Here is a 14349-nt window from a genome sequence, read left to right as displayed (position 1 = left end):
TGGACCCCAGTTAAGCTCATTTTCCTACCCCTTTGCCTTGATGCTTTGTGGAGCCCACACACACAATGAGCCCTCAGGTTAAGTCCTGAGCCCCTTCCCACCGAGGCTCAGCCAGCCTGAGACACACAGCGCACAGACCCTGTGCCGGGTACGGCCACTTGAGTGAGGCCTGAGTCACAGGGGCAAGCAGGTGGCACCCAGAACAGCTCACACTGATGCCAAGGGCAGGCAGGGGACCACAGGCCCAGAGGGGTGGCCCATGCTCCTGGTGGGAGGGACTGGGCAGCCCAGGAAGGATTCCCAGAGTGGGGGTGGTGTAGGGTGGTAACATCCAACCTCAGTCTTAAAACCAGCTGGAATGGCTGTTTATCAGGCCAAAGGACAAATGCAGGAAACGGCAGGCTGGCCAGAGGCCCAGGTTTGGAGTGGCAGAAGTTGGGGTCGAGGGGGTGGTCGGCGAGACGAGGAAGCTGCAGCCACACTTGCACTGTGGGAAGCTGGTGCCAGGCAGAGGGAGACTGGAGGAGGGGGCCCTGCCCTGGTGAACTCGGAAGCTCTCACAAGAACCCAGATGTGAGCAGATGAGCCCTGAGTTTCGTCAGCGTGTGATTTAGTCCTCAGAGCCAGCCTGTCCTATTACAGATGGCTCTGACTCGTCCAGGGCTCCAACCAGGCGTTCTGGTCCACAGAAGTCACGCCCCATCCTCCCCTGCCAGGGTCACCAGGGGCTGGTCTTCTTCCCTCCAAGTGTCAGCCCCCTAGTGAGTGATTCCTGCCCAGGTCCTTGAGCCCTGCATTGTCCTGGCCTTACACATACCTGCTGCTGGCAGCGTCCTCCTTGCAGTCCTCAGGTCTTAACTGAGCACCTGCTCTGTGCCAGGCCTGGGTGAGGCGCTAAGAATTTAGCCCACAAGGCTCTTGTTGCAGGTGATCCAGCTCTGCCTCCCACTCTCAGGAGGGGAATGCATGGGGTTGGTGCCCCCTGCGGCAAGCCCCCCTTCCCTCCCTGGGCCTCAGTTTCCTCATCTGTAAAATGGGGATGAGGATGGCCTCCTTGCAGGTTGGTGAGGGAAGCTGTGAGATCTCTCACACCCAGGTGGAGCCCAGCCCCAGGTCTTTCCTCTCTCCCTACCCCACGCCTAGGGCCCAGCACCACTTTGCAGCATTATGAGTCCTCCTGCTGCTGAGCTAGGTCCCCCAAGGAAAGGACAGGTGAGGAAGAGCAAGCCACAGCCAGAGACCTGTCTCCCCACAGCCTTGAGAGCCTGTCCTGGAACCTCTTGGAAGGTGCCAGGCCAGCCCCAAACTGCTCACACCTCCCCTTCCTGGCTTCCCACATACACCCCTCCTTGTCTCCTCCCATCACGAGGTCTGGAATCCATGGCTTGGCTGAGACACAGGCTCTTGCCTACATAGCAGTCACAGGCCAGGCCAGCCCTCAGCCCACATTCCCCAACAGGCTCTCCTGGCCTTGCTCCCTTCAAAGCCAGGCAGAGAGCAGAGCTCACGGGGACACGTCCTACCCATAGCCACCAGGGCCCCCTCCTGCTCTGAGCATCCAACCTCAGGCCTCCCATGGCCTGCACATCTGAATTTTCATTGATCTTATTGACTTCTCAACCCAAAGCCATTGAGTGTTTTGAGGCAAAGAGATAGGCTTCTCACTTACCCACAAACAGATGCCCAGGCCATGGGCGGCACCACCATGCTACACACAGACCCAAGACCCTGAGCCAGGAATGCTCTGTGGTCAGGCAGGTATGGCGGGGTCAGAGGTCAGCCCAAATCTGCAGCCCCACCCATTTCTGCATGGGGGTGGGGATGGCAGGGTGGACACCCCAGGAGAGAGCACCTGATCTCCCCTTTGCTCGCCCCCATTCTCCATCCAGAAGGCCAGGGGCAGGGGACCAAAGCCTGAAATCTCTTGATCCCAAACCCACTGATAGTGTAAAAGCTGGAAATTTGCAAAACCAAGCATTGGAGTCCGGTCTGGGAGTGTGATTTATCATGAATTAAACAAACCGACTGGTTATTAGAAGCAGTTTGGTAAGAAGGTACCCTAAGCCCTCGCTTGCCCTCAGAGCCCCCTACCCCCACCCCTCCACCTCCCAGAAACCCTCAGCATGCCCACACCAGGGCCTCCCCACACGCCCACAGCAGTCACACACCTGCACACACCCAACACGCTCCTGGGCCTGGGCCGGCAGGGACCCCTCCATCCTCCTGTCCCTCCCCAAGGCTAGCATCTGCTCACATTTACCAGGCAGGTGCGGACACAGCCGTGCCCAGAAACTGCTCCCAGGAGCCAGGCTGCTCATTGATCTGCAGCAGGGAGGGCACAGCCCCTCATTTCAAGGACCAGCAGGGCAGGCTCTGGGTCTCCCCACCTCCCAGAGCCTGTGGGCCTCCAGGGCACTGCCTGGATCTAGACCTCATGGACAAACTTGGCCCTTATTCGTGGCAGCAAGAAGGAGATGAGATGGCAGGACAGAAGTGGGGAGGAGACAGGGAAAAAGAAATAGGAGCACTTAAATTTTTTTTTTTAAGATTTTTTTTCCTAATATTTATTTATTTGGCTGTTGCAGCCAAATAGTTGCAGCACGCAGGATCTTCGTAGCGGCACTCAGGATCTTTTGTTGCAGCACGCAGGCTCAGTAGTTGCGGCGCACAGGCTTAGTTGCCCCGAGACATGTGGGATCTTTGTTCCCCAACCACGGATGGAACCCGCGTCCCCTGCATTGGAAGGCAGAGTCTTAACCACTGGACCACCAAGGAGGTCCCAGGAGCACTTAAATTTAGTGCTGTTCTCCCTGAGCTGAGCTGCCTGGGTAGTGCGTGAGCTCCCCCCACCACCATGGGGGATGGAGCAGTCCATCCATAGACCTGTCCACCCAAGAGAGGAAAAGTTTCCAGTTCAGAATGTTCTGGAGGTCTCCCACCACTAACCCCAAAGGCTGAGAGGGAGGACCCTGTCTCTACCCCCAAGTATGTGCACAGCTCCTTCTCAGATGCTCCAAGAATCTGTGTGCTTGACAGCTGGCTGGTGCCCAGGGCCCCTCTCCTATGCACAGACCCTGTAAGGGACCCCTTCTCGCTTCTCAGCCCTCATCCCACACCACTAGAACATACACATCCAGCACCTTAGAGGATGGGGTAGGCAGTGCCCAGAACGGAGGGATCTAGCCCAGTGATTGTGACCTCAGCCAGACGTGATACACACACCCCATCTCCTGTGAGAACTCACGAGGGGGCAGGGGTGAGGGATAGGAAAATCAGGGAGCCCAGTGTGGGAGCCAGAGAGACTCATGAGGAGGGGTCTGGGCAGGGGTCAGGGAAAGACACGTTAGAGAAATTAAGACAGAAAACAGCCTCCTAGCTTACCTGCTCAGCTGGGCCACGGCTCCTCCTGCAATGCAGCCCTAATTGAATTTCTCTGTTAACAATGGAAACACCAGCCTCTCTCCCTCTTTCTGATAAGCCAATGACCCAAGGGAAATTGGGGTCAGGAGGAGGAGAAATTGGAAACAGTCTTTTCTTACTCCTGGGGACGCTGGTTTTGTCTGAGGGCCAGGGGCCTGGAGGAGGACTGGTATCCCCCCTTCTGGGTCCTCAGAAGTCTGGACCCTCCCCAGATGCCCCACACCTGGTTCTGGGTGTGGCAGACATGTGGGGACTGTGTCCATCCTTGAAAGGTGTTTCCTCCAGCCCAGTCCATTCAGCGTAGAGAGGGTCCCGGCCACCCATCACAGGCCAGCTTCCCCTCTGTGAGCTGCCCCCTCCCCCTCGCCAACATTTCTCCCCGTGGGATGGGCACCCCCAGCACCCTCCTCCGGTGAACCCTGAGCACACCTTGGATTCTGAGCACTCTGAACGTACTCTGGATTCAGACAGCAGACAGCCCTGGACGCCTGTGGCAAGTCACTGCCTCTCCGAGCCTCTGTTTCCTCATCCATGGAGTGGGAGCAATACCTCCAAGGGAGCAGATTGAAAAAGATAAGCCAGCATGTGGGAAACACTTGCTAAGCCCCAGGGGTCTATTATCATACAACATAATCACTGTAATTATCTTGTTAATAGCTGTTATTATATTATCACGCATCAGGATCTACCTACTAACCCCAGGAGGTGAGCCAGATCGCTCCTTACCTTTTTTTTTACCCGCAAAGGTCCCAGGGCTAGCCTATCTGCCCCACCTCCTCTGCCAGCCCCTGCTGCCCAAAGCTCCTCTGTGCCCTTGTCTCTGAAACAACAGGAAGCCCCTGTAGTGATATTTTTGTAAGTACTCCAGGGAGACAGGCCTTGGGTAACAAAGTATAATGAATGGAAGCACCCACTCTTGACCTTCAGGTGATATAAAGGGACTCCCCCTGAGCCCCGCAGCGTTCCCTCCAGGTAGAGGGTTGCCCCCAGTGTCCGTCCACTCTCCTGCTGAGCAGAGGGAGGACTACGGTGGCGCAGGGGCCCGGCAGGGGACTGCACAGAGAGGCCTGGGGGCTAGGCATGGCCCCGGCCCTTGCTACCCACCCCTCCATCCTCAGGACTGCCTGCCATGGAGGTCCGCATCAATGTCTCGAGGCAGCAGGTGGAGAAGGTGTTTGGGCTGGAGGAGTACTGGTGCCAGTGCGTGGCGTGGAGCTCCTCGGGCACCACCAAGAGTCAGAAGGCCTACATCCGCATTGCCTGTGAGTCCAGGGCGGAGGTGGCCCTAGGGTGTCACTGGGGGAGGAGGTCTCATCAGAAATCCTCAGATCCTGCCTTGATGGGTGGAGGGAGTGCCTATGGACGCTGCCCAGCCACTCCCATGTCCCCCTGGGCACTTGACACTTCCTTCTGGCATGTGCCATGGCCCCTGCGGGACCAGGGGACAGGGTCAGCCAGGCTGACCTGGAGTGAGGCACTCAGCCTGGAGGACACTCTTGTTCTTCCCCCAGATTTGCGCAAGAACTTTGAGCAGGAGCCGTTGGCCAAGGAGGTGTCCCTGGAGCAGGGCATCGTGCTGCCCTGCCGCCCGCCAGAGGGCATCCCCCCAGCTGAGGTGAGCGGGGCTCCAGTGCCACTCCACAGGTGGGCAGTGCTCCCAGGTCTTGGGTCCCGCCTGCCCACCCCTCCAGGCTGATCCCCCACCCCAGGGGCCACTCTCGCTCCGGGCAGGGCCAGCATAGTCAGGTAGTGCAGCGGCATGGCTCCCTCCCCCAGGTGGAGTGGCTCCGGAACGAGGACCTGGTGGACCCATCCCTGGACCCCAATGTGTACATCACGCGGGAGCATAGCCTGGTGGTGCGACAGGCCCGCCTGGCCGACACGGCCAACTACACCTGCGTGGCCAAGAACATCGTAGCTCGTCGCCGCAGCGCCTCCGCTGCTGTCATCGTCTACGGTGGGCCCCGGTGCTGGTGGGGCAGAAGGGCTCCGGGCATAGGAGAGGCACTGGGGCTGCCTTCAGGGCAACCACGTGTGGCTGGCTCCCTGCAGAGCCAGGACCAGGCAAGCCAAACCGTGGCCTGACTGGGAAGGACAGGGAGAGGACTTACTGTGGCTGTCAGGGAGCCAAGGGGCATATCTGGGTGGAGATGGGGGGCAGGTTGGTGGTCATCTGTGGCTGGACCATCCCTTGGCTTACTTGTGGGCAGGAGGCCATTGTGCAGAAGGAGATGAGTGGACAGGATGGGAGTCTAGGAAAGTGACAGACCACAGCCTGTGCTCCTGTGTCCCCGGGGTAGGAAGTAAAGTGACCTGGGCATCCCCAGGAGCAGACAGAGGGAGGGGTGCGGGAGTAACCCCCGTGAAAGGCTGGTGTTTGGGTTGGAGGAGCATGGGAGTTGCAGCTAGGGCTGGTGCCCACAGGGAGAAGGGGCTGTGGAGCGGGTGCTGCCAGGCCCTGGGGGCAATGGGCAGAAGCATGGTCTCCCCTCCAGGACCTCTCTCTCAACACAGCTGCAGCCTGCCCGTTTCCAGCTCACAGCCCCTCTGTCCTCCTGCCCCGGCCCCTGGGCCAGTGTGTCTGAGGAAGCCCCCGCTCCCTGACCCCAGTCCTTCTCTGTCCGGCCAGTGAACGGTGGGTGGTCGACGTGGACCGAGTGGTCCGTCTGCAGCGCCAGCTGTGGGCGCGGCTGGCAGAAAAGGAGCCGGAGCTGCACCAACCCGGCGCCTCTCAACGGGGGCGCCTTCTGTGAGGGGCAGAATGTCCAGAAAACAGCCTGCGCCACCCTGTGCCCAGGTACCAGCGGCTGCCGCCTCCCGCATCGCTCTTCACCACACCATCTCCGTGCCCTGGCTCCATCGTGCCCACCAGCCTGCTCCCCATGGCTCCATCCCACCCGCCCGCACGCAGGGCCAGGCTCACAGTCTGAGGCCAGGATGGGGTTCAGTGTGATCGGAGGCAGGGCTCAGTCTGTGTCCAGGCTCAGCCTCAGCAGAGGGGCTGAGTCACAGGGTCTAAGGTGCAGTCAGGACAGGTACAGTCAGTGTGGGGCAGGCCCCAGCCTGGTGCTGCAGAACCACCTGCGCCTGGGATCAGAGGGTCATTGTGCGACCAAGTGCCCTCACTGCCCCAGGGCCAGGATGGCCCCCGGTGTGGGTAGAACCAAGCAGGCCCAGTGTCATCGTGCCTCTTGTCATTAGCATGCATCATCCAGGCCCGCTGGACACCAGAGGGCTTGCAGCCTGGCAGGCTTGGCCCTGGCCCTGACATTGCACCAGGTCCGGACGCCCAGCGGGGCCACACTGGCAGACGGCCTGGACTGGCTCCCTGGGCTGACCACGCCATCTCTTCTTTGTCCATGTCTGTCTCACATCTAGTGGATGGCAGCTGGAGCCCGTGGAGCAAGTGGTCGGCCTGTGGGCTCGACTGCACCCACTGGCGGAGCCGCGAGTGCTCTGACCCAGCACCCCGCAACGGAGGTGAGGAGTGCCGAGGCACTGACCTGGACACCCGCAATTGTACCAGTGACCTCTGCGTGCACAGTGAGTCCTCTCCACCCGGGAATCCTCTTGAGTTTGCCAGGATTGGCCCGACCCTGCCCCGGGGAGGTGGTAGCTAAGGGATCAGTCCCCTGCCACAGGCTGCACCCCCTATTCAAAGCTCAGGACCCTTGGCGAACCCCATCCCTAACACACCCAACATGTGCCCACATACACCCCAATACCTCCCATACCTGCCCTGAGACATGCATACATTTGGAGGTTTTACTGTGCACACCCGGCCTCTGGGATCATCTCCCAACCCCCTTCCTGTCTTCTCCTGCAGTTTTACCTCCGCCCCGTCCCCCAAGTGCACACACAAGTCCTGTGGGGACACCAGACTTGTGAGGCCTGTTAATTACAAGGCCATAACTAACAATTAAAGATCTCTGTTGGATTTTGTCTCTAGAACACACCCTCCCCCATTCTTTCAATTAAAAACCTAATTATCTGTGTCAATTCCTTTCTGATGGACATTTCTTCCATTATGCAAAGCCCTTCTAAAATCAATATAGCTTCCTCCAGGCAGTCAATCACTCTCTCCTCAGCCCTGCCCCAGGCCTGGGCTAAGCAGACAAGGAGAAGAGCCCTAGCACCCCTGCTCCTGGCCCAGGGACTGGCCAGGAACCAGAATGGCAGACCGCCCCCCCTCCCCAGAAAGCAGATCCCCTGCTTTGGGGATCCTAGGAGCTCACCCTCAGTCTCAGCTGCCCTGGGACCCAGAAGAGCAGGTTCAGCCTAGCATCCTGGTTCCAGGCCACCCAGGAAAGTGGCTCTTCCCCTCCTCCATTCTCCATCAGCAGCAACTTCGACATGAATTGAGCTCATGAGGGTTGCAATTTGCTCAGAGAGACACAGCAAGGTGGTGGCAGATGCAGGGCTGGAATGCATGTGTGCCGATTCCATGCTCCCTGCTGCCAGCGTCTGCTGCTCCACTAGTGCTGATGCCCGAGAAGTGGCGGCCTCATCCTCCTGGGGCGTAGACCGCTGACCTCTCCTTCCCGGCCTCCTGCACCCTACCCCTCCCAAGCCTGTACTCTCTCCCACAGCTGCTTCCGGCCCAGAGGACGTGGCCCTCTACGTGGGCCTCATAGCCGTGGCCGTGTGCCTCCTCCTGCTGCTGCTCGTCCTCATTCTTGTGTACTGCCGCAAGAAGGAGGGACTGGACTCGGATGTGGCCGACTCATCCATTCTCACCTCAGGCTTCCAGCCCGTCAGCATCAAGCCCAGCAAAGCAGGTGGGGTGCCCCTGTCCCCAGCACTTGTGCCGGACCCCCATGCCAAGGGCCGCCCAGACAGGGCTGCCCCCCATGCCACTCTCTAAGTCTGTCTGATCCTTGCAGACAATCCCCATCTGCTCACCATCCAGCCAGACCTCAGCACCACCACCACCACCTACCAGGGCAGTCTGTGTCCCCGGCAAGATGGGCCCAGCCCCAAGTTCCAGCTCACCAACGGGCACCTGCTCAGCCCGCTGGGTGGCGGCCGCCACACGCTGCACCACAGCTCACCCACCTCCGAGGCTGAGGACTTCGTCTCCCGCCTCTCCACCCAGAATTACTTCCGATCCCTGCCCCGCGGCTCCAGCAACATGGCCTATGGGACCTTCAACTTCCTTGGGGGCCGGCTGATGATCCCTAATACAGGTGGGAAGGACCCTAGAGTGCCCTAGGGAGCTCTAAGAGACAAGACTAGCATGTGTCCCTCCTGGAGGAGGATGGGACAGCCTTGATGTTCCTCCTATGCCTCTCAGCCTCACCCCGAGGGCTGAGCCAGCCCAGCAAGGAAAGAGGATAGAGTTTTGGAGAGGATCCAGTCTTGGCTGGCAGTGGGGCTGGCACTAAGGCCGAGGCCAGAGCTATCTCCCTTCTGTTGCCCAAGGACACAGGACTACTGTCCATTCATTTACACAGCCAACCAGCCTGTGTGTGCCGGGCCCTAGGCCCCAGGGAGCTGGGGAACTAGTGGAGAGACAGCAGAGGAAAAACGCCTAGACAGGGGCTCCTCCACCTACCACCTCACTGAAACCCCTGGGACAGGGTCTCAGAGACACCTTCACAGAGAATCCACAGACCCTTTCCATGGTCATCTTTTGGGAAAGCGCCACAGCCTCTGGTGTGACTCCCCTCTCCCACCCCGAAATTCTCTATTTCCTCAGTTTAGGTGACCCCACATGGCCCTGACTTCCTTGTTCCTCTCCAGCTGCTCCTGGTGCCTGCTCCCTAAATGTAGGTGTTCCTCAGAGCACGCCGCCCCCCCTCCGCCCCCGACCCTGGCGCCCTCTTCCCAAGTGATCTCACCCACTCCATGGCTTTAATCGCCCTGTCTGTGCAGATCACTCCCATTCCTCCATCCCCAGCCACAGTTCTCCTGGGTGACAGAATCGTACACCCAGCTGCCTCCTGGACAGCTCCATCTGGATGTCTCACAGCACCTCAGATTCCTCATGCCTAAAACAGCACCGTCTCCCACCCTCCCTCAGAACCTCCTCCTTCCCAGTTTTCTCTTCCTCAAGGATGGCACAGTCGAGTTGCTCAAGACAGAAACTACAGGTCACCTTGGCCTCCTGCCCTTCTTCACTTTCCCCCCTCACCTCCACACCAGCTTCATTCACACACTGATCCCATCATTCTTTCTCCTCAAATGCTCCTGCATCCTCCTGCTTGTCTTTCCTGCTGCCTCTCCTGGGCTAGGCCACCACACCCACCTCTCGTCTGATTCACAGCTCCAAGCATTTACTCACTAGAGCCACACTTGATCATGTCTCTTTCTGGGGCTTCCACTTTTCCCTTCAAAGCCCACATGACAAAACCACAAGGACTCATCCCCTGTGGCCAGCTGCAGTGGCCTCCCCTCCCATGCACATTTCTCCTGCACTTGGCAGCCACGGTGGGCTCTCATGAACCCAAATACACTGGGCTGCCCTTTGTACACGCCGTCTCTCTGCCCCCATCCACTAGCTTAACTGCTACTTCTCCCTCGGGTCTGGTAGCTCTCCCTCTGTGCCTCATGTCCCCCTCATGTGGCTGCTAGGATGATGAGGTGAGATGGTCCATGTCAAGCTCTTAGAAAAAGGCAGGCGCACAGTGGGCGCTCAGTGACCATCCACCCTTCACTCCCCTGGTGGGGCGAGTGGCCAGGTGGGCTGTGCTCCACCCTGCTCTCCCCCAACACCCAGCATCCTTTGCTGCCGTCCACTTATCTGTCTCCCCGCGGACTGAATGCTTCATGAGTGCAGGGCTCATGGTTTTCCCCACCTTCCTGAGTACTCAGCATTAGCATTCACTGAATGAGTATTTGAGTGAGGGTACCCCCGCCACAGAGAGCATTCACACGTGGATCACCGAGACTATCACCAACCCTGGCAGCCGGTACCAGGAGGCAGCACAGGATAGTGAAGGGAGCAGTAGCTGCAAATACGCCACCACCGGCTTCCCTCTCTCTCCTGGGCTTCACTTGCTGGGAAGTAGTGATATTCCAGCCACCCCACCTCAGAGCTGCCCACTCTGGAGAGCATGCATATGCTTTTGGACTTGGTGGGATAGCCATAGAATTTCTTCCCCTCTGCCTGTCATGAGCCTCTGAGGCCCCTCCTGATGTAGGGGCTCCCTGTCCTAAAAGGGCAGGAAGGTGGGGCAGGACCGCTCCTTGCCATCCCCAGAGTGACTCCCCAGCCCCTGGCCTCACCGTGTCCTGCCCCCTGCCTCTCCCCTGGAACCACCTCTCCCCCAGCAGATGCTTTCTGATGCTGCCCCTGCAAGACGCTGGGACAAAGGCGAATCAGCCAGACAGGACGTGTGTGCAATGGCACCCAGACTAGGGAGGGCTACCAAAGTGGGCAAGGTTGTTAAAGGCCCCGGCCCCACCTGCAGGGGGCCACTGCCCAACAGGGAGCAAAGTCACCAGAGGTGGGGTGCCCACCCAGAGGTGGCCAAGCCGAGGGAGAGAGGAGGAACTTGAGCAGGCCAGGAGGGTGGAGCACTCAGAGGCACACCTAGGGTGGTGGCTCCAGAACAGCCAAGTACGCAGCACAGGCCAGGCCCACAGGCCAAGGGCCTTAGATATCCGGCCAAGGAGCTGCACTTTACCCTGGAGGCAGGGAAGGTTTTAAGTGGGTGATGGGGCATGTAGGTACAGCGTACCTGGGGGTTCCAGAGTTTTCTGTGCCCAGGCTAACTAGGCACGCGTTTCCCACCTGAGTTCCCTCAGCCACTCTTGGGGTCTCCCTGACTCAGCTTCATGCCCGTGCGGGTGGTTGGCCAGCCTGGCAGTCCCAGTGGCACTTCTGTTGCCAGGCCAGGCTGGCGCCAGTCAGTCCTCAGAGGGAGGCTCAGGGAGGGACTGGCAGAGTGAGGTGTTTGGTGTCTTTGCAGCCCTGGTAAGCCCCGGCTGTCCCCCCGCTCTGTCACAGGCATCAGCCTCCTCATCCCCCCAGATGCCATACCCCGAGGAAAGATCTACGAGATCTACCTCACACTGCACAAGCCGGAGGATGTGAGGTGTGGGCATGGGCCCTGCTGCTGGGACTGGGCGGGTCCTGTCCTTGCCTGCTGTCACCGTGACGCCCCTGCCCACCCCACTGTTGGGCCTGGTCTGGCCTGGCCTGAGGGAGGGCAGGGGAAGAGGGGCTCCTAAGCTCCACCCAGCTCCACAGCCCCTAACCCCAGGGTCCCAGGGCGGCCCACTGACACCTTTCCCTTCCCACCCGTATTTCCCCACTTGAGGTTGCCCCTAGCCGGCTGTCAGACCCTGCTGAGTCCCATCGTTAGCTGTGGGCCCCCCGGAGTCCTGCTCACCCGGCCCGTCATCCTCGCCATGGACCACTGTGGGGAGCCCAGCCCCGAGAGCTGGAGCCTGCACCTCAAAAAGCAGTCCTGCGAAGGCAGCTGGGAGGTGAGCCCCAAGCCTCCTCCTCACACCCCCACCCCACCCCCGGAGCTCAGAGTGGTGTCTGGCTTCCTGCCTGGCCCTTGAGCCACACCCCCCCTCCCCAGTCTCCGGCCGCTCTTCAGAGCTGTGGTTGGCTGCGAGCTGACCCACCGGGCCCTGCCTGCAGGACGTGCTGCACCTCGGCGAGGAGGCACCCTCGCACCTCTACTACTGCCAGCTGGAGGCCGGCGCCTGCTATGTCTTCACGGAGCAGTTGGGCCGATTCGCCCTGGTGGGAGAGGCTCTCAGCGTGGCCGCGGCCAAGCGCCTCAAGCTGCTTCTGTTTGCCCCCGTGGCCTGCACCTCCCTCGAGTACAACATCCGAGTCTACTGCCTGCATGACACCCACGATGCACTCAAGGTACCCTCCAGCCCTGCCCTGCCACAGGGAGGCCGGCTCTGACGGCTGACCACCTCGGCCCTGGGGAGGGGGCAGTAGAGAGGGGCGCTCCCAGCCCCCAGGCCTGGCTGACACCTGGGGCACTGCAGGAGGTGGTACAGCTGGAGAAGCAGCTGGGAGGACAGCTGATCCAGGAGCCTCGCATCCTGCACTTCAAGGACAGTTACCACAACCTGCGCCTGTCCATCCATGACGTGCCCAGCTCCCTGTGGAAGAGCAAGCTCCTTGTCAGCTACCAGGTGCGGCGCTCAAGGTGCTTGGAGCTGGGCACACCTGAGCTGGGCACACCTGATGCCGCCTCTCTGTCACCCCCCACCCCCAGGAGATCCCCTTTTATCACATCTGGAATGGCACACAGCAGTACCTGCACTGTACCTTCACCTTGGAGCGCGTCAGCCCCAGCACCAGCGACCTGGCCTGCAAGGTGTGGGTATGGCAGGTGGAGGGCGACGGGCAGAGCTTCAACATCAACTTCAACATCACCAAGGTGGGCAGCACTGCCATAACGTGCTCCCCCACTGGGCCTACCCTGCCACCAAGCCCACCTCCTAGAAACCGCTTGGCAGCTCCCTCCAAGTCTCCCAGGGAGGGAGGTGCAGATGCACACATAGACAGATGCAGACAGATGTTGTTGGACTTGGGGAGGAGGAGGTGGGAGCAGCAGGGAGGGGAGGGGGAGCTGGAGCTGGCCTGGGGGCCTCAGAGGACTTCCCTGAGGAGGGACTTTTACTGGGCCTGGAAGGATGAGTAAGAGTTAGACAGGCAGCAATGAGGGAACTGAGTGTGGAGGACAGAGGCAGTGAGAGGACAGCAGTGAGTTCTGAGTGATCAGCAGAGTTCTGCTGGTCAGCAGAGGGTGGCAGAGGTGACCTAGGGAGGAGTGATGGGGTGGGAAGGAGAATGAGGTCAGAAGGCTCCTCTGCTCACTGGCTGTGTGACTGTGGGCAGGTCACTGCACCTCAATGCTCCAGTGAGCAGGGCCCTGGCCCACCGGGAAGCAACAGTGCCCACGCTGTCCCCATGCCCTGAGGTGGTCCACGCATTCCCCCGGGGTGGGGTAGCAGTGGGCTGGTCTGGGCAAGTTCTAATGGGTACCTCCACCCCTCCCCACTCCCAGGACACGAGATTCGCTGAGCTGCTGGCCCTGGAGAGTGAAGGGGGGGTCCCAGCCCTAGTGGGCCCCAGTGCCTTCAAGATCCCCTTCCTCATTCGGCAGAAGATCATTACCAGCCTAGACCCACCCTGTAGCCGTGGTGCCGACTGGCGGACTCTGGCCCAGAAACTCCACCTGGACAGGTGGGTGGGAGATGGGCAGGGAGGGGCTGTGAAGGCCACCTGCAGTCCAGCCTGGGTGGAGAGGAATGGGGGGCGGGTGGACAAGACACACTCTGGGGCCTGTGCCCCAGTCACCAGCAGCTGGGGCATCCCTTTGGCTGAGTGAGGGGAGGCCCGTCCTTGGGTGGTCTAGGAGGGTAGAGGCAGCAGCCTGAGGGAAGCCAGGCCACTGATGGGCTCCCCTCCCTTCTGCAGCCATCTCAGCTTCTTTGCCTCCAAGCCCAGCCCCACAGCCATGATCCTCAACCTGTGGGAGGCACGGCACTTCCCCAACGGCAACCTCAGCCAGCTGGCTGCAGCAGTGGCCGGACTTGGCCAGCCAGATGCTGGCCTCTTCACAGTGTCAGAGGCCGAATGCTGAGGCCGGCGAGGCCCACAAAGCCTACACTCTCACCAGCTTTGGCACCCGCCAGGGACAGGCAGAAGCCACCACCGGGGAGAGCCGCGTGGACAGGCCCCCTCCTGGCAGACGCTGTCCCCTAACACTGGCCCTTCAGACCCTGCCCGCACTCCTTCCCCTCCATGGCCTGCCTGGCCGGGCTGGCACTGCCACCTGCTCCCACTCTGCCCAGGGCCCAGGGTGGACAGTGCCTGGATCCCGGGCTGGGTGCAGCCCATCTGTGTGTGTGTATGTGCGTGTGATGCTACCTCTCCTCCTGCCCCAGCCAGGGGGCCGCATACACACAGGCATACATGCACACGATGGGCTTGGGACGTGGCCCCCG

At 60.4% G+C, this 14349-nt stretch overlaps 1 protein-coding gene across 4 annotated transcripts in view; it reads left to right on the top strand.

The window, feature by feature from the left end:
• The window catches only part of UNC5A (unc-5 netrin receptor A), a 61854-nt gene extending 47868 nt beyond the window's left edge, over positions 1-13986 (top strand). For 2 of the 4 annotated variants that reach the window (XM_082453464.1, XM_082453463.1), the window contains 13 exons: positions 4539-4682; positions 4932-5035; positions 5197-5377; positions 6799-6963; positions 8010-8198; positions 8304-8606; positions 11372-11459; positions 11685-11853; positions 12017-12250; positions 12379-12528; positions 12612-12776; positions 13407-13585; positions 13820-13986. In XM_082453464.1, coding sequence (XP_082309590.1) covers positions 4539-4682; positions 4932-5035; positions 5197-5377; positions 6799-6963; positions 8010-8198; positions 8304-8606; positions 11372-11459; positions 11685-11853; positions 12017-12250; positions 12379-12528; positions 12612-12776; positions 13407-13585; positions 13820-13985 — 2237 coding nt within the window. In that variant the 3' untranslated portion in view covers position 13986. Of the gene's footprint in view, positions 1-4538; positions 4683-4931; positions 5036-5196; positions 5378-6049; positions 6218-6798; positions 6964-8009; positions 8199-8303; positions 8607-11371; positions 11460-11684; positions 11854-12016; positions 12251-12378; positions 12529-12611; positions 12777-13406; positions 13586-13819 lie in introns of all 4 variants that reach the window. The other 2 variants (XM_082453466.1, XM_082453465.1) reach the window with 2 other exon arrangements.
• The last annotated feature ends 363 nt before the right edge of the window (positions 13987-14349 follow it).

Source organism: Balaenoptera physalus, assembly GCF_965194825.1.
Source record: "Balaenoptera physalus genome assembly, chromosome: 3".
Taxonomy (NCBI): Eukaryota; Metazoa; Chordata; class Mammalia; order Artiodactyla; family Balaenopteridae; genus Balaenoptera; species Balaenoptera physalus.
The sequence above is the reverse complement of the archived record's forward strand: the minus strand, read 5'-3'. Positions and strand labels throughout refer to the sequence as shown.